Here is a 24,220-nt window from a genome sequence, read left to right as displayed (position 1 = left end):
GAGCAAGAGAGAGAAAGCGAGAGAGAGAGAGAGAAAGAGAGCAAGAGAGAGAAAGCAAGTAAGAGAGAGAGAAAAAGAGAGAAAGAAAGCAAGAGAGAGAGAAAGAGGGAGGGAAGGAGGGAGAGAGAAAGACATAGAAGGAGGGAGGGAGAGAGAAAGAGCAAAAAGAGGAAGGAAGGGAGAAAGAAAGAGGGATGGAGAGAGAGAAAGAGGGAGGGAGAGAGAAATAGAGCAAAAGGGAGGAAGAGAGAGAGAGATTTTTTTTTGTCCACTCAATGTGCCCCAGGATTTTGTAAATGTAAAAAATGTGCCGTGGCTCAAAAAAGGTTGAAAATCACTGGAATAGAATTTGAGTTCTTATCAAAACTAACAGAATAATAAAGTTGGAGGGGACCTTGGAGGTCTTCTATTCCAACCCCTGCCTAGGCTAGAAACCCTACACCTCTTCAGAGAAATGCTTATCCAATCTCTTCTTTAAAATGTCCAATGTTGGAGCATTCACAACTTCTGGATGCAAATTGCTACACTGATTAATTGTTCTGTCAGGAAATTTCTCCTTAGTTCTAGCTTGCTCCTCTGCTTGATACGTTTCCACCCACTGCTTCTTGTCCTACCTTCAAGTGCTTTGGACAATAGTTTGCTCTCTTTAACTCCACCCCCCCAAATGATACTCTGTGTGTATGAGCGTGCGTGTATAGATACTGGATACTTTTCATAATTTAAAAGATACCTCAAAGGGTAAAAAAACAAAATTTTGAAATTGAATTATCACAATTTCATTATTTACTGCTTTTGGGCCAAACCACCATAAATAATAATAATAATAATAATAATAATAATAATAATAATAATTATTATTATTTATTAGATTTGTATGCTGCCCCTCTCTGAAGACTCGGGGCGGCTCACAACATAACAGCAATACAATATAAATACAAATCTAATGTTAAATTTTTTTTAAAAACTTATTTAAAAATACATTGTTATAAAAAACTTATCTGCTACACAATCATAAACACTCAGTCCAATAAATGGACAACAATGCCATATGGTGAGGAAGCTATCTGCTGATCTTTACATTTTATGTAGTTTCAAGAATAACACATGCTTGTTTATTAAATGTATACGCCAACAAATGCATATGGAGTCACGGTGGCATATAATAAATGAAACAGTAGCAACAATCCCCATAAAAGATGGTCAACCATAAATATTAAAATACCAGTAGATGGGTCACACCTCAAAAAGAAAACCACTTGAGCCTTAGAAGGTTATACGAATAGCAAAATTTCCTCCCAGTTTTAGGTAGAGATTATTGAGTGGAAGTTGTATTTTTTTAAACCACAGGGGAAGATGAAAATTTTAACTCTTCGTTTAATTTTATACTGTGCTTAAAATGTTGTCCTGTTTTCTATTTACTTGTTCCTCTCCCGCCACAGGTCTTTCCATTAACCAAGGCACATCAAGCAATGGCACATACACTACTGACTCTACGACCGCACAACAAGGGAAAGTATTTTTCGGCTCCCTTGCTCCCAGCACTGTGGTGTACACCATCCCAAACACCAGCCAGGCAGTTGAGCCGGTGAAACAGGAATGGCTGGAAACGAGCCTGGTGTTTTCTCAAGTCATGCCCCTTGGTCAAAATGCCCAACTTCATGCTGGTCTACCTTCAGACCACTTACCCAATGGGGTCCTCCAGCCAGGAGGAGCCTCCTCCTTAGTTAACGTAACTATATCGCACAACTTTTCCCTTGGACCACCTTCCCTTTTAAATGCCGAAGAACTCAACTCAGCCATTGCTGAGAGCCCACCCATGCAACCCTCCACCACGAGTGGGCCGACCGTTGTTTCCATTAGTAATGCAAACTATGCAACACTTCAGAACTGCTCTCTCATCAGCAGCCCCGACCTGGTGTCCGTTTCTCCAGTGCAGCCGGCGCTAACAGGGATGGGTGGGGTAGCAAGCAATGACATTGGACCCCACCCTTCTTTGCAAGGACATCCCCATTTCACCCGAGAACAGCGGCTGATCCTGCAGTCCATTCCTGCTCTAAAGGAGAACTTTTTATCTGATTCGGAAAGCAGATCAGGAAGCAGTTCGGCAATGCTGGATTCCAAAACCAAATATGTTACTAGCAATATAGTGGATGCCATCTGTGAAGAACTGGGGACGGAGAAGAAACAGCTGGCTAAACTCCAGACGGTACAGATGGAAGAAGATATGCAAGACTTGTAAAAAAAGAAAAGAAAACTTTAAGATTAATAATCTTGTATTTGCATTTCAGTAGAAAAATATCTTCCTTTGAAGACTAGAAGCACAGCAGTGGATTTTTTTTAACCCCCATAGGCATATAGAAAAATTTAAAAATGCACAGTTGAAGAAGAATCCAGTTTGCTAAAAAGGAGGTCTTCGCTAAGAATACAAAGTTCCCATGCACTGTTTGCATGAATGCTCACTTTTGTTAAGCCTGATCAAAAGGAATCATACATAGCTGCAAGGGGAAATGCCAGTCAAATATGAGATGGCTTGGCTTACCCAAGTAGCGAGGGAGAGAATCAAGGTAATTTCAGAATGTTTATTAACCTATAGCTATCGGTTAGGAACAAAATTATCTTTCTAAAAGACTAGAACTAAAAGAGAAAAGACATACTGGGTGTTTTTTTGGTCTAGATTCACTTTTACTTGTAGATGGTGGGCATTGAGAAAGTGCTATTTCGGTTGTCAACTTTAAAGGAGTACTTTAGGTCAGTGATTTTCAACCTTTTTTGAGCCGCGGCACATTTTTTACATTTACGAAACCTTGGGGCACATTGAACAGGGGGGGGGGGGGGGCTAAAAAAAGTTTGGACAAAAAATTCTCTCTCTTCCTCCCTTTCGCTATATTTCTCTCTCCCTCTTTCTCTCCCTTCCTCTTTCTTTCTCTCTCTCCATCCCTTTCTTACTCTTCCTTCCTGCCTCTCTTTTTTTGCTCTCTTTCTCTCTCCCTCCCTCCCTCCCTCTATGTCTTTCTCTCTCTCTTGCTTTCTTTCTCTCCTGCTCTTCTTGCTTTCTCTCTCTTGCTTTCTCTCTCTCTCTCTCTCTGTTGTTCTCTTTCTCTCTTGCTCGCTCTTTCTCTCTCTTGCTTTCTTTCTCTTTCTTTCTCTCTCTCTTGCTTTCTTTCTCTCTCTGAGCTTCGCGGCACACCTGACCATGTCTCACGGCACACTAGTGTGCCACGGCACACTGGTTGAAAAACACTGCTTTAGGTAATACCTCACAAGCTACTGTTACTTTCTTTTGCGAGCACAATTGCAATTACTCTCTTTGGGGGGGTTGTATGTATATGTGTGTGTGTGTGTTTGTTGTTAAAAGTTTTCCCATCAGAATTATCGCTCTCTGTGTACTCTCAATTTTTATAGTTTTGGAAATGGGGCAAGTTTTCTTTGTCTTGTTTGAATCAGTAGGGGAGGGGAAGAAGACATTTTGCCACTTAAAATTATGCAACCCAGAACCCTTGGCTCTGCCCCCTATGTAAATATTATTTGAATTGTGCTAATGAGAATTGATTTTATTAGTAGGATGATTCTATTTATAACCATTGGTGTCCATTTTATCATATTGAGACATGAGCAGTTTAATTTATTTTTTCCTTCTCTATTTTTGAACAGGAAATTATTTCTGCCTATTGTTAAAGATTTCCCTTATTGATATTCTCATTCTCTCTCTCTCTCTCTCTCTCTCTCTCTCTCTCTCTCTCTCTCTCAACAATATGGACTAGTCTTATATTTGACTACAAATGCAGTTATAGGCTTTGGGACAAACACTTGTGAAAGTGTTACTTCTGTTTTAGTTTTAGATAATTTTACAAGGTTTTGAGGATGGCTGCTGGTTGGTTTATTTTTTAAATCCTATGTGCCTTTCTTCCTAGTGGCCTTAAATCCTTGCTCTAACCAGCACAGCTGTTAAAAGCAGTGAAAGAATGCCTAGAACAGTGGTAAATTCCTCTTAGCTGGAGGTTTTCAAACAGGATGACTTCATTGAATCGTGTACTGAAGGGAGGGTTTTGACTATAGATGATCCAGAAGGTCCCTTCTACCTCATATAGTCTACGATTCGCCAACATAGGAAAAGAAAAGTCAGTCTGGCAGCGATCAAAACAGTGGTCGTAATTCCTTTACATACACAAGGTCCCTTTGAAAACTCCATTGCTCTTCTAAATAAAGGACGAGAGATTTCCATAATAGTAGATTTGAAATCAATACAGGGTACCTCTGGCAGATGGTACGTTGCTTATAAATATTCAGAGTATTTTCCCTTCTTCCTCCATATTCCATCCCCAACTTGTTGAATTGCAGTGATTTGTTAAAGAGAGCTTATTCATTCAGTTTTTCTGCATGTCACTATCAGGGATGGGTTGCTACCAGGGCAGTAGACAACTGCGCCCCGGTAGCGGGCGCCAGATTGCACAATTTGCACGCAACCGCTCTGGTGCCAGTCCTTTGGGCGCCACTGTCTTTTTTCTTAAATTTATGGTACTTTTTGCTTCCTGTGCATGTGCAGAAGCAAAATCTCGGGAGGGAACACTTGTGCATGTGGGATTTCGGCAGTTTTTCACTTCTCTGCATGCAGGGAAGCAAAAAATGGCCAAAATCTCACACATGGATGGATTCCCTTGTGAGATTTCACTGTGTTTTTTGTTCCTGCGCATGTGCAGAAGCAAAATCACGCTGGGGAAGCACACGCACGCAAGCGAGAGGACTCAAACTGCGTGTGAACCACATCGGTAGCGGCAGGTCAGAGCAATCCGCCCTTGATCGGAAGGTGCTTACAGGTCCATGAAAAGATGACTGCAAAATACCAAACTCAAATTAAGTATCTTGCTTCATCACTTAAAGGTACTAAGAATCCTTGAGAATCTTTTCTTTGGGGGAAACAGTTAAAAGAATCACGGATGTATGAAATACCCGAAGAAATGCTCAACCCTTCTACTTAAGAACGTTTCTAGATAAGAACCGGGTGTTCAAGGGGTTTTTTTGCCTCTTCTTAAGAACCATTTTCCACAAGAACCCGAGCCTGGAAAATTTTCCCAGGGAATTTGAGAGCACCATGAAGGCCCAGCCAGTTTCCTGCCATTCCCCCTTTAATCTCAGCCATCTCAGGCTTTTCTGGGCTGCTAGAAGAGCCTTTCAGTGGCGCTTAAGGAGGCTTTGGCAGTCCAGAGCGAACAAAGCATTTTCCTTTCTCTGGGCGCTTGGAGAGGGAATAAACCTCTGCCAGCACCCAGAGAAAAGAAACACTCCCTTTGCTCTGGGCAGTGACTGTCCTCCTCCTCTTCTTTCACCTCCTCCTCCCACCCAAATTCTAAGCTTTTATTTCTTTCCTAATGGGTTTGCACGCATTATTTGCTTTTACATTGATTCCTATGGGAAAAATTGCTTCTACTTACAAACTTTTCTACTTAAGAACCTGGTCACGGAACGAATTAAGTTCTTAAGTAGAGGTACCACTGTACTAAGAATCCTTGAGAATCTTTTCTTTGAGGGAAACAGTTATAAGAATCACAAATGTATGAAATACCTGAAGAAATGCTCAATCCTTTTGTATTGCTATAAGTTAAATTTCAGATCAACAATATACTGGTAGTATTTAAAAGTATTGGATTTGGATAAACACCAGTGATACAACTGAACATAGGAATCTCCTCCGACATGGCCATGCATGAAAGAATTCTCCCAATTTTATTTCTAACTTGTCTCTATACCAAAGACGAGGAAGAACGATTTGGACAGATTATCTCAAGAACCTCTGCAGTAGTAGAACATGTCAGCAGTTGCTGCCTGTGTTGCAAATGTTATTAGATCGTTAAAGTGGGGGGGAACATTATTTGTAAACAATAATGTGTGCTTAGGAAAAAGATGGGTCCTTTCCAAATCCCCCATATAGCAAGAACCTGAAGGACAACAGGCTATTTTTTAAAGTCAAGATCCTTCTTCCCTCTTGTTTTATTTAATGGGGTGAAAAAGATGGCCTTGCTAACTTTTATCCATCTTCCTGGATTACCAGTTTAATTGCCATCAATTAAAAAATCTTACCAAAGGCTGATAGAATGTGCATATAGTGGAAGGAAGCTTTTAATGCATGAATGAGAACCCACAATGTAGTTTTCTTGAGCTATTCCAATATAGACATCATAATTGGATCTCTCAAGTTTATTGCTTTTCCTACACATAAAAAAAATAATAAGTTACACAACTAGTTTTTGATTTGGCAGAGAAATTAGTTTCCTATCAATATCTACTGTATTTTTCAGAGTATAAGGCTCACCTTTTTTTCACCCCTAAAAGAGGGTGAAAATGGTGCATCTTACACATCGAATACAACCATTTTTGGACCTCCCAAAGCCCCGCCCCTGCATCTCATATTTGCAAAAAACAGCTCATTTTTCACAAAAACAGGAGTACTTTTGCTGTCCCTCAGCACCCAGGAGGCTCTGCGGGCTTTGTGAAAAAATTGGTGAAAAATGGCCCCCTTTTTGCAAAAAACAGGGCTGTTTTTGCCTTCTAATTACTCCATCTAGCATGACTGGAGGAGGAATTCTGGGAGTTAAAATCCACAAGTCTTAAAGCTGTCAAGTTTGAAGTTTGTAAAAAATGTAAAAAGTACTGCTACACTGGTATTTTATTAAATAATATATTGCTACACCATTTGGTTCAGAATACTTTTTTCCTTGTTTTCGTCCTCTAAAATCTAGGTGTACCTTATACTCTGGTGTGTCTTATACTCTGAAAAATATAGTAGTTTTCAAACCCAAAATGGTGTAATCTACAAGAAGCTGTATCACAGGTTTCTGCTGCACATGTAAGTGCTCTGTTTAAGTCGCTGAAATGTAGCGGTCCATCTTAAATGAATAAAACAGCAGGTTAAGTGGTTGCACCCAAAATTGTCCTGAGGGGGGGAGATTAGTAGATATGATTTCTTCAAAAGTAGTATTCCTACTACCAGAGTGAGGCTGAACCAAGTAGTTAATTGATCATCTGTTCTGAGAGGAGTAAGTTGTCCTTCTGTATGTGATCTAAATTAATGCAATTTATTATTTTCAGTAAACTTGTAAGAACAGTATCAAAGTTGTTATTCAGTTTGGTACTGTACTGTAAGCTTATTTTAAAGAGATGAACATTTCTCTAGTAATGTAGAAAAATGCATAGTAGAATTGTGGAAGTCATATGCCTGTAATTCAGAAAGATTATCCTTTCCACTTTAGCATCACTTCCTATTCAGAAATCAGTAGAGGCTTCCCAAGATGTAAAGGACTCTATTTAAAGGAAAATAAAACTCACGATTTCCTGATTCCCACAGCCATTTTTGAAATGGGAAAATGTACTAACCCCTTCACTGTGTAAAATGTGGGGAGGGCGAGAATTGCCCACAAGATGGCTATTTCATCTCAGAAATGCACTTTCCAATTGCTGTGAATGCATCCTAGAAACTATGATTTAAAAAACCCAAACAGGTTTAGAATTTCTAGCTTGAAATAATTGGAGGGGAGGGGGGGAACAGAGCATCCAGTTTCAAGACCACGAAGATGCTCTCCAAATGTGGCATTCCCACCACATCTACCCACCTATGTGGTCGTGTGCTGCTGTCAATACTGTAAATGAACTTGCCTTGACCCAAGCTCTCTTCCTTTCCCACCTGAGGTTAAAAGACAACAGGCCACTGTCAGGGTTCCAAGTAACACCCCCACTGAAAGAAGAATCCGAGGCTAGAAATTCCTCAAAGTTCCACTTTATTGGAGATGTCATATTGGCACATCTGGGAAAACCCGAATCTGAAAGCTTCCAGGTTTTCCCCACCCAAAGAAAAGTCAAAGTCCCTTCTTCTGCACCCAACATGCCCATCACATGGTCCAATCAATCCACCGTCCCAACTGGAAATGCCTCCTAGTCATGCCACTAGAGATGCAGTCTGAACCTCCTTGACTCCCAGAGAAAAGAATGTTGTTATGGCTAGATATCTCTGCAACTCCGTGCAATCCCCCCTCCCAGTTTCCCACAGTCCTAAGTGTGGCAGCCCTGAAGATCCAAAGAAAAAGATGCCCTCCAGGGCTGACAGCCACAGCATTGTTTCCCTGACTTAATAACAGGAGGAGGGAACAACTGTGCAATCACTCTTCGTGGCAATTGGTCACTTTAAAAAAATCCAACTTATGAATACATACTTGTGCAGTTAGGAAACTGGTCAAGGAATATGTTTCTGCACTCCCCGGTTACTTGGTTGAAAGGGATACAAGAGAGGCTCAACCAAGAAAAGTTACAGGGCTCTATGAAATGGTTTGTGATAGTTTGTAGGTGATCATGATGGCTATGACAAAAAAGCTCTGTGGTAGATGATAAATGTCGCGGTTTCAGCCATGCACGCTGCTTTGTTCCAGGATGAACTCTTAAATAATTTTGGTTGCTTTAAAAAGTTACGGCTGGATTTGTTTGTAACAATTATGTATCCAAAAGTGAACATTCCTTCATCTAAACCAGTGGTTCCCAACCTTTTCTTCACTATGGGACCCCCTTTAAATATTTTTTGTGACCACGGACCCCCAAGACCTGATTTAAATCATAACATTTCTTCAAACCTTTGTGGGCAAACACCACCACCCCAATCCACAACAATATTGCTGTGAGCTACAGGATGAGAACCACTGATTTAAACAGTTAGAAAACCCATTCATTCTTTTTATATGTTGATGGGCACATACATATACCTATACTATATGAGAAACTGGAAGGAATTGGGTGACATGAAAAAAATCGAGCTTTGCATCATATTTTGTTCCAAATTTTCTCCAGTAGAAGTTGACTTATATGAATACTGACTAACATTGCAAAATATTGCAAAACTGCAATATCATCTGGATTCCATTTATTAAAAACTTGATATTTTTATTAGTGTATCATGTTAAAATACAATTTTAATTCCCATTCAAGCTACAATCCCATACAATATCATAGTCATAAAAAATGACTAGGAAGAAGAGTTTCACAATTCACATAAGCATTAGCGGATCTTGACTATTCATTAATGCAGTCTTACCTCTTTTCCAGCCTTCCAGGTAAGGCTGAATAAAATATGACACTTAAAGAGTGAAAACTTATTGGGACACCTAGTCACAGCATTTTGTCAGGCTTCTATTGACAGCAAAAACAGTTGAGTTATTTTATTGTGTAATTTATTTTCTCTGTTATATTTTGCCCAAATGAAAAAGAAAAATTGTACAATTTTACAATTCTGCAGCAAAAATATCTATAGAGTTGGAAGGAGCCATTTGGGTCATCAATTCCAATCCTATGTTTAGTACAGAGACCCAGATTAAAATGTCTCCAATAAATGTCTGTTTAGCCTCTGCTTTAACTAATCCTTCCTTTATAATGGGAATCAATATTTTTCCTGCTTTGAAAAGAATGCAAGTTTAATATATTCAGTAAATTGCTCTTCCCTGGTCATCTTTAGTGCCTTTCTCTAAATCTTTTCCCGTTTAACTAAATCCTTTATAAAGTATGCTGTCCAGAACTGGAAAACATTATTTTAAATGTAGCTTGACCAATGCAAAATAAAGGAAATCTGTCAGCTCGTAATTTGGAAACTTTCTTCTTTTGATTCAGCCTACAAGGGCCGTTTGTCTTCTTTACTGTAATATCAGACAATTGTAGTGTTTCTTACCAATTGTAATTCCAAGGTTTGCCCCTCCACAAATAACATCATCAATTCTGCTTTATCTTTGCTTCTGCTACATTTCATTCTTTGTCTTTAGCCCATTTCTCTAACTTCTTCAGAATATTTTGAAATTTAGGGGGGGGGGGGGGTTGGAGGATGTGGTAGCTTTTTTTCTACAACCTACTGTTTTGTCATCTACAAATTTAACAAGCACCACCATCTCATCATCCAAGTCATTCATAAAAGTTGTGAACAATTGTGGACCCAGTGTGAAGCCTGTGGAATCCTTCACAGCTCCATTCAGCTTTATGTAGTTTGCTAGTGAAGAATGTTAAGTTATCCTTTTATCACGATGTGTATCTCACAGTAACCAGCCTTCAGTAAATGGCTATTGTCCAACTAAATACAAGTAAGCAAGAATCTGTTTGTGGGAGGAATAAAGCAGTCTTTCTTTGCTGCTATCAGGGGAATGCATGTTACTAGAGGTAGTGGAGGTTTTGAACTATGCCTAAGCTGTTTCTGCAGTTCATCACTCAGCAGTCATATTTTTAAAGGATAGATTGACATGTTTTCTAAATTTCTGGTAATATTTTACTAACTTAATTTTATGCTTCTCAACTTAATCAAGAAAGAAAAGCATGTTAATATTTCAGTCTGCTTGGACCGTGTCCATTTGTTGCCCACAAATTGTATGCCTGGAACAAAACTTATTTTGGTAAATCAATATGGTTTTGATTGTGCCTTATGACAAAAGAAGAAAATTACATGGAATGTAGATGTTAGGAGGCATGCGTGTTGCTGCACTGTTAAGGATGCATTGCATTTCTGGAGAGGTTGTAGTGCTTTGCTCCCAAACCAAAGAGATTGGAAAATTATGTACGTATGTTGTACTGAACAAAGCAGTGCGTCTCAACCTTTGCAACTTCAAGGTATGGCTAGGCATTGAATAACACATATCTTAAAGTTGTCACAGGTGAGAAACATTGATGTAGAGGTTTGTGCCTGGAAAATTGTGTTTTTGTTTGTATTCTGAAATGTGAACTTATTTTTCTAAACAATATATACTGAATAAACTTTATATTTATAAATGGCTTGTGTTGCTATTTTCCATGGTAAAGCATCTACTTTGTCAAAGAAACTCTTTGCAGAATCAACTCTTATGCAACAGTTTCTTCTGAGAAAAATGAGCGAGAGAAATTGTTCACCAAAAATGTTTTTATTTGTCCACTGTTCTGCAGCAGAACAATAGTATAATCTGGGTGTCAAAAGTTACTAGATCATTTATTGCAGCATTTTAATTGTTCTTATAGAAACATTTCTCACAGCAGTTATCAACTACTCTGATTTCCTACCTATACATGTATAAAACAAGCAACTTCAATAAAGAAATCTATGGTGGGTGATTTAATCCAGCCTCTTCATTTGCTGGGATTGACTGAATCATGCCTAACAAATGGCTATCTGACTTGTGTTTGAAAACCTCCAGATAGAGTAGTGAGTCCATCATTGTTCTAGCTAGCCAATCTGTTTCACTGCTGTACAGTTTATGCCTCTTTACACTCAGGCTGACCTTTTAAATTTTAACTTGATCTCTCAGCTGTCCCATTTCATCTTACATGGGGATAATACACTGTATATTTCATCTTAGGTGGGATAAAATATTTGTACGTAAACATGGTTACAACTTCCCTTAGGTCTTCATTAGTAAGCAAAATGTGTCCAGCTTTAAGTGTTTCTCAACAGCTCTCTTTTCAATTTCGCTATGTCCCTTTTAAATTGCAATCACCAAAACTGGGTAGACTAGTGTATTCCTAATCTGATCTAATCAGTGAAATACATAATGGAATTAATGGGAGCAATGCTTTTGTGAGTGCAGTGCCTAGATTAGATTTTCTTTTTTAGTTGCTTCTGGATTGCATTCAGTGGTATGCTGGAGCCTGCTCATATCCACTCACAGGAGGAGCCGATTGCTAAATTTTCAGGAATTGAGACTTGAGCTGGCACACCAATCAGGTGTTGGTAACTGCAGCAGTTAAGCTGGTGGAGTTGTTGTTACAAATGCATTATTTTACGCTACATTTATTTTACCCCACTGGTTACAATGCCCATATTCATCTGCCATGATCTTTATTACCTTAAAACATAAAACTGCTGTTTAAGTTGCTTGTATCCTTAAGATTTTCATTAATATTGTTTCCTCGTTGCTTATTCAACCCCTGTGACAATCATTAAGTGTTGTACCTCTTGATTCTTGACAAATGTATCTTTTTCTTTTATGTACACTGAGAGCATATGCACAAAAGACAAATTCGTTGTGTGTGCAATCACACTTGGCCAATAAATAATTCTATTCTAGAAAGTCCCTAGCCCAGTGCCCCCCCCCCCAATCTTTTGGGCACCGGGGACTAGTTCAAAATAAATATTTCTTCTCACTTGAGTCTGAACTGCAGAGGTGCTTTGCTGATACAAAAACGTCTTCTAAGTCATTTGCAAAACGTCTTACAGAAAAGAAATCATCCTAGGAGCTCTTCTATCACATAGAAGGAGAAGCACAGAAAGGTTTGAGAAGATTGTTCTAAAGCACAATTCTTTAAATCAGACCTAATGCGTCAGTAAAAATATTCTCAGTTGGGTCAGAAATGGACAGGAAACAAGTACCATGCAGAGGTCAAAACACTATAAAAATGTGCTTGTATTTGTTACACCCATTTAAGTCAAGTATTCTTGCCCAGGCTTGTGAATAATCTCTTAACCTCTCACTTGTGGTATCAATTCAGCTGTAAGCAACGAAGAGAGGAAGAAAACTCTTGAAACTGGCAGATCTTTTTTTTAAAAAAAATGCACCAAAATAAGCAATGGAGATTTGTGAGCGCAGGTGGGTTTAGAACAATCTGTACACTTATTTGCAAGTTGTAGATTTTTTTTGTCCTCTTCTAGTTTACAGGTACAGTACCTGATTCCTGTCGTCGATATAGTCTATCGTCTACCAAAACAAACACCTCTGAGAAACTAGAATGTTTGATTTAGTGTTCAGGGTGTAGCAGGAAGAATTGAGCAAACCATTAATCAATAAAAAGCCTTTAAAAGCAACCACAGTAGCAAGCCAGCATTTGTGCCTCTTCTTTAGTGACTATAAATAATCTATAGTTTTCCAAAGGAGTAAACTCCATTTAACTGCAAGTTACAAGAAAATGAAAGCAAAAGGTTGGCTCTGTAATAGCACTTAGCTTACAGATGCTGATGGGGAGAAATCTATTAAAGTACATAAAGTGGATCACAATGGAATAGGTTTTAAACCACAAAGTTTGACCTATATTGAGCTTTCTAAAAGCATTCAAGACCTTCCTTTAAGAGCAAGAGATGCAAAAATTAGATCAGCCTATGGATTTAAGTATACTCCAGATTCTACCAAAGAAGATACTGTTCCACATGAGGAAGGTTCCAGGAAAGAGAGGCTATGATTATAAATTGAGGATCTTGATACTCAATCTCTTGACAGTTTTTTTTTTTTTGTCAAATAGGTATTGGTAGTATACATAGATATAACACTATTTATATACATCAGATGGGTACTAATAAGAGGGAAACATTAGGACAGGGACGGAAACTCCAGAGGAAATCTCATTTTTCTAAAGAAGGGTTTAAAATAACAATAAAAATAATAGTACAGTAATAATATAACTTTTTTTCCCCTGAGGACATGCAAATAGTAGGACCATATCCAAGTTGACATTTATTTTATTTTATTTTATTATTTTATTTTATTTTATTTTATTTTATTTTATTTTATTTTATTTTATTTTATTTTATTTTATTTTATTTTATTTTATTTTATTTTATTTTATTTTATTTTATTTTATTTTATTTTATTTTATTTTATTTTATTTTATTTTATTTTATTTTATTTTATTTTATTTTATTTTATTTTATTTTATTTTATTTTATTTTATTTTATTTTATTTTATTTTATTTTATTTTATTTTATTTTATTTTATTTTATTATATTATATTATATTATATTATTTATATATATATATTTGATTTGATTTGATTTGATTTGATTTGTATGCCACCCCTCTCCGCAGACTCGGGGCCTCTAACAACAGTGGTAAAAACAACATGTGACAATCCAATACTAAAACAACTAAAAACCCTTATTATAAAACCAATCATACATGCAAACATACATGAAACAGGTCTTTGTTTTAAAGACTCATTTTAATATGGCTATTACCAAATCCTTGTTATGAGTATTTGATCGATTCATTGGTTCTCCCTAACTGCAATCCAGTGGATTCACGAGAATTCTATGACAGCTTGGATGCTCCATATGTGTTGGGCTGCAAAATCCAGAATTCCTAGATGTGTATGCATATTGGAAACTGCAGGTGAAAGGCACCAGTTGGGGAAAGTTATTTCATTATATTTTTTGGCAAAAGGGATAATGGTGCTTTGAGGTTGCAAGGCGAATCAACTGAGACTAATTGGTGTTAAGGAAATACCCTTTTCCTAGTAGTCACGAAGAGTAGATATTTTGCCCTGGAAGCAACCAAACAAATTCCTTTTCGGAGTCTTCTAATACCGGTAAGTTCATAGAACTAAGAGAAAACTATTTTATGTATATACCCCTTGGAAAATCTTCAATCTGATCTTCCTCCAGCAAGTGTCAGATACTTTTAATACACTGCCAGCAAGTGTATTAATTGCTAGAATTCTCAGTTGTGACCATGGCTGTTGTGGAATTCTGGGAGTTGGTTAACATACTGAGAATGCCCAGGGTTCTTTAAAAAAATCTTGATTTATACTTTTTATGTTTAACCGTGTCTATTGTAGAAGTTCTCTATTTAATTATACATCAACATACATTAGAAACATAGAAACATAGAAGTCTGACGGCAGAAAAAGACCTCATGGTCCATCTAGTCTGCCCTTATACTATTTTCTGTATTTTATCTTAGGATGGATATATGTTTATCCCAGGCATGTTTAAATTCAGTTACTGTGGATTTATCTACCACATCTGCTGGAAGTTTGTTCCAAGGATCTACTACTCTTTCAGTAAAATAATATTTTCTCATGTTGCTTTTGATCTTTCCCCCAACTAACTTCAGATTGTGTCCCCTTGTTCTTGTGTTCACTTTCCTATTAAAAACACTTCCCTCCTGGACCTTATTTAACCCTTTAATATATTTAAATGTTTCGATCATGTCCCCCCTTTTCCTTCTGTCCTCCAGACTATACAGATTGAGTTCATTAAGTCTTTCCTGATACGTTTTATGCTTAAGACCTTCCACCATTCTTGTAGCCCGTCTTTGGACCCGTTCAATTTTGTCAATATCTTTTTGTAGGTGAGGTCTCCAGAACTGAACACAGTATTCCAAATGTGGTCTCACCAGCATTCTATATAGTGGGATCATAATCTCCCTCTTCCTGCTTGTTATACCTCTAGCTATGCAGCCAAGCATCCTACTTGCTTTCCCTACCGCCTGACTGCACTGTTCACCCATTTTGAGACTGTCAGAAATCACTACCCCTAAATCCTTTTCTTTTGAAGTACAGTATTTGCCAACACTGAACTGCCAATACAATACTCAGATTGAGGATTCCTTTTCCCCAAGTGCATTATTTTACATTTGGAAACATTAAACTGCAGTTTCCATTGCTTAGACCATTTATCTAGTAAAGCTAAATCATTTACCATATTACAGACGCCTCCAGGAATATCAACCCTATTGCACACTTTAGAGTCATCGGCAAATAGGCAAACCTTCCCTACCAAACCTTCCCCTATGTCACTCACAAATATATTAAAAAGAATAGGACCCAGAACAGATCCTTGTGGCACACCGCTTGTAACCTGACTCTGCTCAGAATACTCGCCATTAACAATAACTCTCTGATGTCTACGCTTCAGCCAGCTGCAAATCCATTGAACTATCCAAGGATTAAGTCCAATCTTCACTAATTTATCTATCAGCTCTTTATGTGGAACCGTATCAAAGGCTTTGCTGAAGTCCAGGTAGGCAATATCCACGGCACCACCTTCATCCAACACCTTTGTGAGTGTTTTACTTTACTTTAAAAAGGCTAGACAGAAAAAAAATCCTAAATTTTGGGAGGGAAATTTTGACATTTAACCTCTGATTCTTCCAAGCAAAGGCAGATGTTGCTTGTACTGCCAGGAGAACTACATGATTACAACAGATCTCAAGAAAGACATGTCTACCAACTTAAGTCTTGAAGCAAATCCCTGCAGATTGTTTTCAGGGCTTGCTATGTTTTTTGGTTAAAGTTTTATATTAATACATTTAATATAAATTTAGCTACTCCAGGTTTTGGAGACTCAATTTTCCAGGCTCAGAAAATTTCTGAAGCTTGTCATCAAAACTGATAGCTGAAATCTAAGTTAAAATCTTGAAACATGACAAGTATGTCAACGTTTTAGCTTAGTAAACATCAAGAAACCTCTTGGTTTGATTGGCCAATTTTACTATAAGTACTAGCCTTCTGGCACACTGTACTCAACAGAGCAGTATATGTCCTTCATATACACAGCTCTAGTTTAATATTTATGTCCCACTTCTATGAATAAAGAATATATTAGAAACCTAAATTCAGAAATACCCATTCCATGTGTCTACATTAAATTCAAAGACAATTAGTAGACTAAATTAAATGACAAAGCTCAATCAAATATTTTTGATAGGTTGGTAGAATACACATGTTTCAAATAAGTTAAAACAATTCTTAATAGAAATCCCATAGAGTTTTAGCATCCACATAATTTGGCAGGTTCTGAAGAAAAGAATGGTGGACTTTTACAAGTAAAAAGTCATCAACTTGGTTCTAGCTGATCTTATGAGTTGCATTCTGGTTTGAGGTTTTTTCCCCCCCTTCAGCATCACATGTTTATAGACTGAGAATAGTCCTGTGGGCAATTGTAGCATTTAATGTATCCCTTACAGCATCAGACTGGCTTTGTAAGAAGGGGAGGAATGTACTTACAAACAGGTGCCAATAATGCCATTCTGGTCTGCAAGAGGGAAAGAAGTAAAGGTCAGGAGGGATTACATCAAAAGGGAGTTCTAAACCAGGATTTGCTGAAGGCTGTAACTTGGCAAGCTGAAAGCCTGATAGGAAGCCAGAACAAAAATAAAGTCTGTCTCAATCAAAATGGTATTGACAATTTTGCTGCTACGAGCCATTGGTATTATTCACTGCTTGAAAAAAAGAACCCTTCCTCTATATGTGACAAGCAAGCATTTGTTTTATTTTTCTAAATTATTTAGGCTATAAAAGCATGTGGCGAACCCCAAATTGATCCTCCCCATACTCACTTGAAGAGCAACTTTAGATTGCTTACAGGACCGCCTTCTGCCACACAAATCCCAGTGGCCGATAAGATCCCACAGAGTTGGCCTTCTCCAGGTCTCGTCAACCAGACAATGTCATCTGGCAGGGCCTAGAGGAAGAGCCTTCTCTGTAGCAGCCCCGGCCCTCTGGAATCAGCTCCCTCCGGAGATTCGCACTGCCCCCACCCTCCTCGCCTTTCACAAGACCCTTAAGACCCATCTATGTTGCCAGGCATGGGGCAGCTAGATAATGCCCCCTTCTTCTCTGACCGTTAAATGTTATGTGTGGATGTGATTCAGTAGACTGACTGTTATTTACATAATGGGATTTTAGTTTACTGTTTTGTTTTGTTTTTTTGAAATATTTTTATTGCATTTTTTAAAAAGGACAAACAAAGACACACAACATTGAACACTCAAGGAGCTGCCACAGTTTACTGTTTTTAACTATTAGATTTGTATACATATTGTTTGTATTGCATGTTGTGAGCTGCTCCAGGTCCTCAGAGAGGGGCAGCATACAAGTCTAATAAATAAATAAATAATAAACTTTCAGATTTTATGAAAGTATAATCGTATTGCTTTCTACCTAATCTTCTATTGGCTGGAGCCTCAATTCATCTTTAATGGGCATTAGGCACAGTCAGAGGTGGGTGCCTCCTGGTTGGGACCGGCCCACATGAACTAGTAGCGACCTGTTGGTGACATCATGACATCACAGCTAAATGTTTATCTCTTCCTGGAGGGGCATAAAGAAAACAATTGAGAAACACTGTATTGATGGAAGACAATACATACTGGAGGATAGTTGACTTTTCCCAAGAATATTCCAAGAGTCTTATTTGATTTTCTAGCTTTTATTCATTTTTAAATGCACATTTAATTATTTTTAAATTTTTACTATTTACTTACTGACTGACTTGACTTGTTTGTTGCCCATCTCACCTAGAGGCAGCTCTGGGTGTCTCACAAACATTGAAGTTATACATAATTGTTATGCCGGCGTGTCCCAATCGCCCGTAATTACAGGGTAATTAGTCCAAAAAGACACCCACCACACGATAGAAGGAAAACCAAAAGTCTTTATCAACAGAAAAGCAGAAAAAACTCCCTTTTTAAATGTCAAAGGGATTTTCTGGTACACACAAGGCACAGGTTAAATGCAATCCAATTTCTCACCCAGTAACTGGGAAATTGAGTCCAAATTCCAAAGTCCAGAGAGTCCACACAGTCTTGAAGAGGGAAACAGCAAAACCACAATCTTGATGAAACTATGAATCAGATAAACTTCCACAAGGCTAAACCAGCATGCTGTTCTTTTTATCTGTAGCACTAATTACAGCAGCCCCACTTATCTCCTGTAATAATCCTTCAGTTGTTCTCTTCTATGCATCACTCTACAAATGCGTGGGTCTGTCATAAATTCTTGTTCAGAATCCAGGGATGATAAGGATGATTGATCTCCTCCTGGGCTGTCTGCAAAACTCCCCTCTTCCCTGCCACTCACGCTTCCTTCGTCAGAGGAGACTTCATTGGGAGATTCTATCATGAGCAAAACAGGCCTGTGGCATGTGAATGTTTTCCCCACCTCCACCTCCACATTGCTTGGGGCAAGAGCTGGGCCAGAGCCAACCACAACACATAATAATAATATTAATAATTTGCAATTAAAAGGCGAGGAGGCAGATAGCAGGATCAGCGGTGGGTTGCTTCTGGTTCAGCCCAGTTCCATGAACCAATAGTGGCAGCAACGGGAGGCTCCGCCCACCCACCTGGGAACTCTCCATCCACCCACCCAGGAGGCTTCTGGGCATGTGCAGAAGCGTTACCCATGTGCAAGCACACACACATGAACAAACAGGTAACAACAGGATTTTGAACCCACTACTGAGCAAGGTGCATATGGGGGGTGGGGGGAGATGGGACCTTGTCATAATTCGTCAGCCACTTCCAGTGTGATGCATCCCCATTGGGGCCTCAGGCCAACTGGAAGAGCCAGGTCATCAGGTCCTTATGGAAGGTCAGAAGGGGGAGGGGCAGAAAAGACTTTTCTTCATGACTCCACCCCCCACCAATACAATTCCTTGACTGACAGCACTCACACACGCCCCTTCTGCCAGCAAAGAGGGGTGAGCCAATCCCAATAGGGTGAGATGGCTCCTCAGATAATCTGGGCTCATACCATGAAGGGATTAAAGATGAAAACGAACATCTTGAACTGTATTCAGAAGTAAGCCAGCAGCCAATGCAACTTGTGGAACAGCAATGTAACACGGGCCACTGTAAAGACCCTAAGAACGGCCCTCATCGCCACATTCTGCACCAGTTGTAGCTTCTGAATACAGTGTTCCCTCGATTTTCGCGGGGGATACGTTCCAAGACCGCCCGCAGAAGTCGAATTTCCGCTAAGTAGAGATGCGGAAGTAAATACACCATTTTTGGCTATGGACAGTATCACAAGCCTTCCCTTAACACTTTAAACCCCTAAATTACCATTTCCCATTCCCTTAACACCCACTTACTCACCATTATTACTGGTACTCACTATTGAATAAGACACTTAGTGATCCTGATATTTATAAACATAATTATTTATTAACAATAATTAATTTTTTTGTTATTTATTTGCAAACATTATTGGTTTGGCGATGACGTATGACATCATCGGGCGGGAAAAACCATGGTATAGAAAAAAAACCGTGATGTATTTTTTAATTAATATTTTTTGAAAAACCGTGGTATAGGCTATCCGCGAAGCTCGAACCCGCGAAAATCGAGGGGACACTGTTCTTTTAAAATATAACTCCATATACAGCGCATTGCATTAGTCCAAGCATGAGATGATCGGGACTTCAGTGACTGAGTGCTGGAGATCCAGAAGTAGGAAAGGCACATCTGGCACACAACATGGCCATCACCTGTTCTTTGTGCAGGAATCCTCCAAGTTGCTCACTGAGTGTGTCTGCAGTAGTGCAAATCTACCCAGAATTGCAGATGTTTTGGATTTTGAAGCACAATGCAATCAACGCCATTTGCTCTTACAAGGATTTAGTTGAAGCCTGTTGTCCCCATCATCCAGACCCCACCCCCACCCCCAAAGCCAACTCACCACAACTAACTCACACCATAGGACAATTTTCCATGGCCAACTCACCAAGGGACCATTCACTGCAGGACAAGAGCTACACTAATATTGAAGAAATTAGTAGAGCAGAATCACTAAAGAAAGGATGCCAAAGGAGGGACAAAATGAAATCTGATTAACAAAAATGAAAATATTTTTTTAGCTATTTTAAATAATTAGGTTGAACTGTTGAATTGTCCCGCAGTGAGTTGTCCTGTGGCCAGCTGGCCATGGCAGGTTGTCTTGCAGTGAATTGGCCATAGTGAGCTGACCACAGCGAGTTGACAGCAGTGAGTTAATCTGTTGTGATGAGATAACTCACTGCAGTCAACTTGCTGCAGCCAACTCTCTGTGGTCAACTCGCCATGGCCAAGTCACTACAGGACAATAGCCTCACTTGGATCACCAGGGCTGGAGATGTAATGTTGAGTATCATCAGCATACTGAAGATAACTCATCCCATGGTGGCACATGAACTCACCCAAACGTTTATTGGAGAAGAAATGGGGGGGGGGAGCACTGAGCCCAGGAGTGATGGATCTCTCACTCCGCATCAGCACCAATTGGGACAGACTTTGGAGAAAAAAGTCAAGCCAGTGGAAGACTGTGCTGCCCAGCCCCAAACTCCATAGCCAATAAAAAACATACCGGAAACGCCTTCTGCTTCATGTATCCCAAGTCTGTGGAGAGGGGCGGCATACAAATGTAATAAATAATAATAATAATAATCCCAACGGCCGGTTTTGGCCCAACAGAGTTGGCTTTCTCCAGGTCCTGGCAGCCAGGCAATGCCACCTGGCAGGGCCTAGGGGAAAAGCCTTCTCTGTGGCGGCTCTGGCCCTTTGGAATTACCTTCCTCCAGGTATTCGTACTACCCATCCTTCTGGCCTTCTGCAAGGCTTTAAAAACTCACCTTTGCCATCATGATTGGGGCCGTTGAGTGTTACACTTGGTTCTGACCAACAATTGGAATGTATATGGGATGAATGTGGATGATTGTTTTAATGATCTGATGTTTAAGTTTAGATTTCTTATATATTGTATTATGCCCTGAGCCTGCAGAGAAGGGTGGCATAGAAATCGAATGAATGAATGAATGAATGAAGCTGACTGTAGATCTGAAGGTCAGCGGTTCAAATCTCATCACCGGCTCAAGGTTGACTCAGCCTTCCATCCTTCCGAGGTGGGTAAAATGAGGACCCCGATTGTGGGGGCAATAGCCTAGCTCTGTTAAAAAGTGCTATTGCTAACATGTTGTAAGCCGCTGTGAGTCTAAAGAGAAGGGCGGCATAAAAATTGAATAAAATAAATAAATAAATAAATAAATAAAATAAATAAAATAAATAAAATAAATAATAAAATAAATAAAATAAATAAAATAAATAAAATAAATAAAATAAATAAAATAAATAAAATAAATAAAATAAATAAAATAAATAAAATAAATAAAATAAATAAAATAAATAAAATAAATAAAATAAATAAAATAAATAAAATAAATAAAATAAATAAAATAAATAAATACCATGGTTAATGATATCAAAGGCCACTAAGGGGTCAAAGAGAGCCAGGATGATTGCTCTACTCCCATCCCACTCTCAGCAGAAATCATCCACAAGTCTGACCAATACTGTTTCTATCCCTTAACTGGACCTAAATCCTGAATGGAAGGGATCAAAATAATCCGTTTCATCCAGAACCTTCTAAAGCTGCCAAGCAACCGCCTGGAAATTGGACAAAAATGTGTAGACATTTGGGATCAAGCAATGGCTTTTGGAAGAGGGGGCGAATCTGTGCCTCCTTAAAACGTTCTGGGAATGTTCCCTCCCGCAATGAATAATCTATCATTGCCTGAGTCCACCTGGCAGTCACCATCCCAACTGCTTTCACCAACCCTGAGGGACAGGGATCTAATTGACAGGTGGTTGCACTGACATCATCAAAAACCCTTCCCACTTCATCAGGTCCAACAGGATCAAACTGTTCCCATAGCCGGCCAAGACCTTTCCCATTGCATCTCACATGAAGCTGCATCACACAGAGAATTTACTTTCCTATCTGACTCCCTAAAAAGTGGAGGTCAGAATTTGCAGGAAGCATCTTATGGTCACCCAGGAATATCCAAGAGCGGAACGTTCAAAGCAATCTGGGATTCCCTTCAGCGTAAACAATCCTGAATTAGTGTCTGAAACAATCTGGAATATTTCTGATCATGTCGAGCTATAAACACGGATAGAAGTCGCACATGCAATAGGATCCTTAAGTATAAAGTACATTTTTGATGTATTTGTGCCGGGTTTTTGGTTTCTTTTTAAAGCTCTGCTGTAAGTTGTGTCTGCTTTTCATTTCCCTGCTGCTCTTTCAGTGTCTGGGGGCAGAATAGGAGGCTGCAGGAGTTTGCTAGAGGAAAAATAAATATTGTCATTTCAAACAAAGGGGGCTGTTTGTTAAACACCATCAGTGGTTGCATGCTACCATTGCTCCCTTCCTCGAGACTGCATTAAGCTCCCAGGAGACAGCAGCCAAGTCGTTGCCTACAAGTCCGTGTATCCAGACTGGAATGGGATTTGAACCCAAATTAGCTCTTTCACATTGGGGTACAAGAGGACAGAGAAGCTATTCTGAACAAGGAGGTTATGAACTGAATGTGTCTTTTGCATCCATAAATAGTTCTCTGCTTAAGCGGTGGCTTGTATTTCTGCATCCTGGCACAAAGCCCATTTCTGGCCTTAGTTGAGGGTTGCCCCAACAATATTGGCATCTGGGTGGAAAATTCAACTCGCATGTCACCTTTCTCTCCACTAATTCCCCTGGAACGTATGCCCTTACTCTGTTTTCACCAAATGGAGTTTGCACAGAAATAGGATATATTTTTTCTCTGATGTAATGTAAAAGGTTGGTATCCACCAATATACAGTACATAGGAGCTGCATTCACTACCAAATGTATGAAATGCCCCCTCCCCATGCGAACGTCAGCGTATTTTCAACAATTGGATAAAAGGCCTTCAAAGCTTTTACCTACATCATTATTTACATCTCTCTTTGCAATAATTTTCACTAAAATATTATTTATTTATTTATTATTTGTTTGTTGGTTGGTTTGTTTTGTTAGTTAGTTTGTTTATTAAATATTTGGATTTCTAGGCCGCCCTTCTCCGTAGATTTAGGGCCGCTTACAAAACAAGAATAAATACAATGGAATGTGAAGAAACCCAAAACTAATCTAAAAAAACTAATTATAAAAAAACAACCATCCACATTTATACCTTCAAGTTGCTTGAAAAATTAATCCAAGAGCTGAGTTCACAAATTAGTCTAACCCAGTTTGCTTTAATTATGGTTTCTTGAGTCTCAACTGCAAACAGCTGGATGCCAACAACATACAAAGCCATAAACTAAGAGATTCCCAGGTGTCAGCTGAAAGTTTGAAAGAATGTTCAAAGAAAAGAGTTTCCTCAAGGGCATGTCTTTTCGGAGAAGGGCAGCATATAATAATAATAATAATAATAATAATAATAATAATGATGATGATGATGATGATGTGATATGGGTCAAAAAAGTCAAGGTGACAGTACAGTCAAAGCTTTGATTGCTCTTTTTTTGGCTGTGATTTTGACTTCGTTTTATTGTATCAGATTGATAACCTAAGCTTGTCCATTCAGGAAATGGCTACCATGGTGACTGTAGCCAGGCATAACCTAACAATATACCAACAAGCAAATTTGTGATGTTGTTCCTTGTCCCCTCCCCCATTAACCCACATAATGAACTCCCAGCTTATTTTTTTTTCCCTTAGCAGGCAGCTACCTTTACAACAAAAGCATTGGCTGCAGCTGAAACCACTTGTTAGTTTTATTTTCTAAATACACAGAGAGAGCTTAACCATTCTAACGTCATTCTTGACAATAATGATAATTCTGGAGGCTAATACTTGCATTGTTGCATGCCAGCTACATTTCTGTTTTAGTTCTTTATTCCTCAAAGAGGACAAGGAATCTAATGGGCATCAAGGGATCTGAATATATTGGAGATTCCACCAATATCCCAGAAT

At 38.9% G+C, this 24,220-nt stretch overlaps 1 protein-coding gene across 1 annotated transcript in view; it reads left to right on the top strand.

Annotated features, from left to right (window-relative positions):
- LOC139166720 (homeobox protein SIX4-like) overlaps positions 1–10,779 on the top strand; it is a 36,978-nt gene extending 26,199 nt beyond the window's left edge. The window contains exon 3 of the mRNA XM_070750675.1: positions 1,440–10,779. Within this exon, the coding sequence (XP_070606776.1) occupies positions 1,440–2,239 (800 nt within the window). The 3' untranslated portion in view covers positions 2,240–10,779. The remainder of the gene's footprint in view (positions 1–1,439) is intronic.
- Positions 10,780–24,220: the final 13,441 nt, after the last annotated feature.

Source organism: Erythrolamprus reginae, chromosome 1 (genome assembly GCF_031021105.1).
Source record: "Erythrolamprus reginae isolate rEryReg1 chromosome 1, rEryReg1.hap1, whole genome shotgun sequence".
Classification (NCBI taxonomy): Eukaryota; Metazoa; Chordata; class Lepidosauria; order Squamata; family Dipsadidae; genus Erythrolamprus; species Erythrolamprus reginae.
This window is presented reverse-complemented; position numbering and strand designations above follow the sequence as displayed.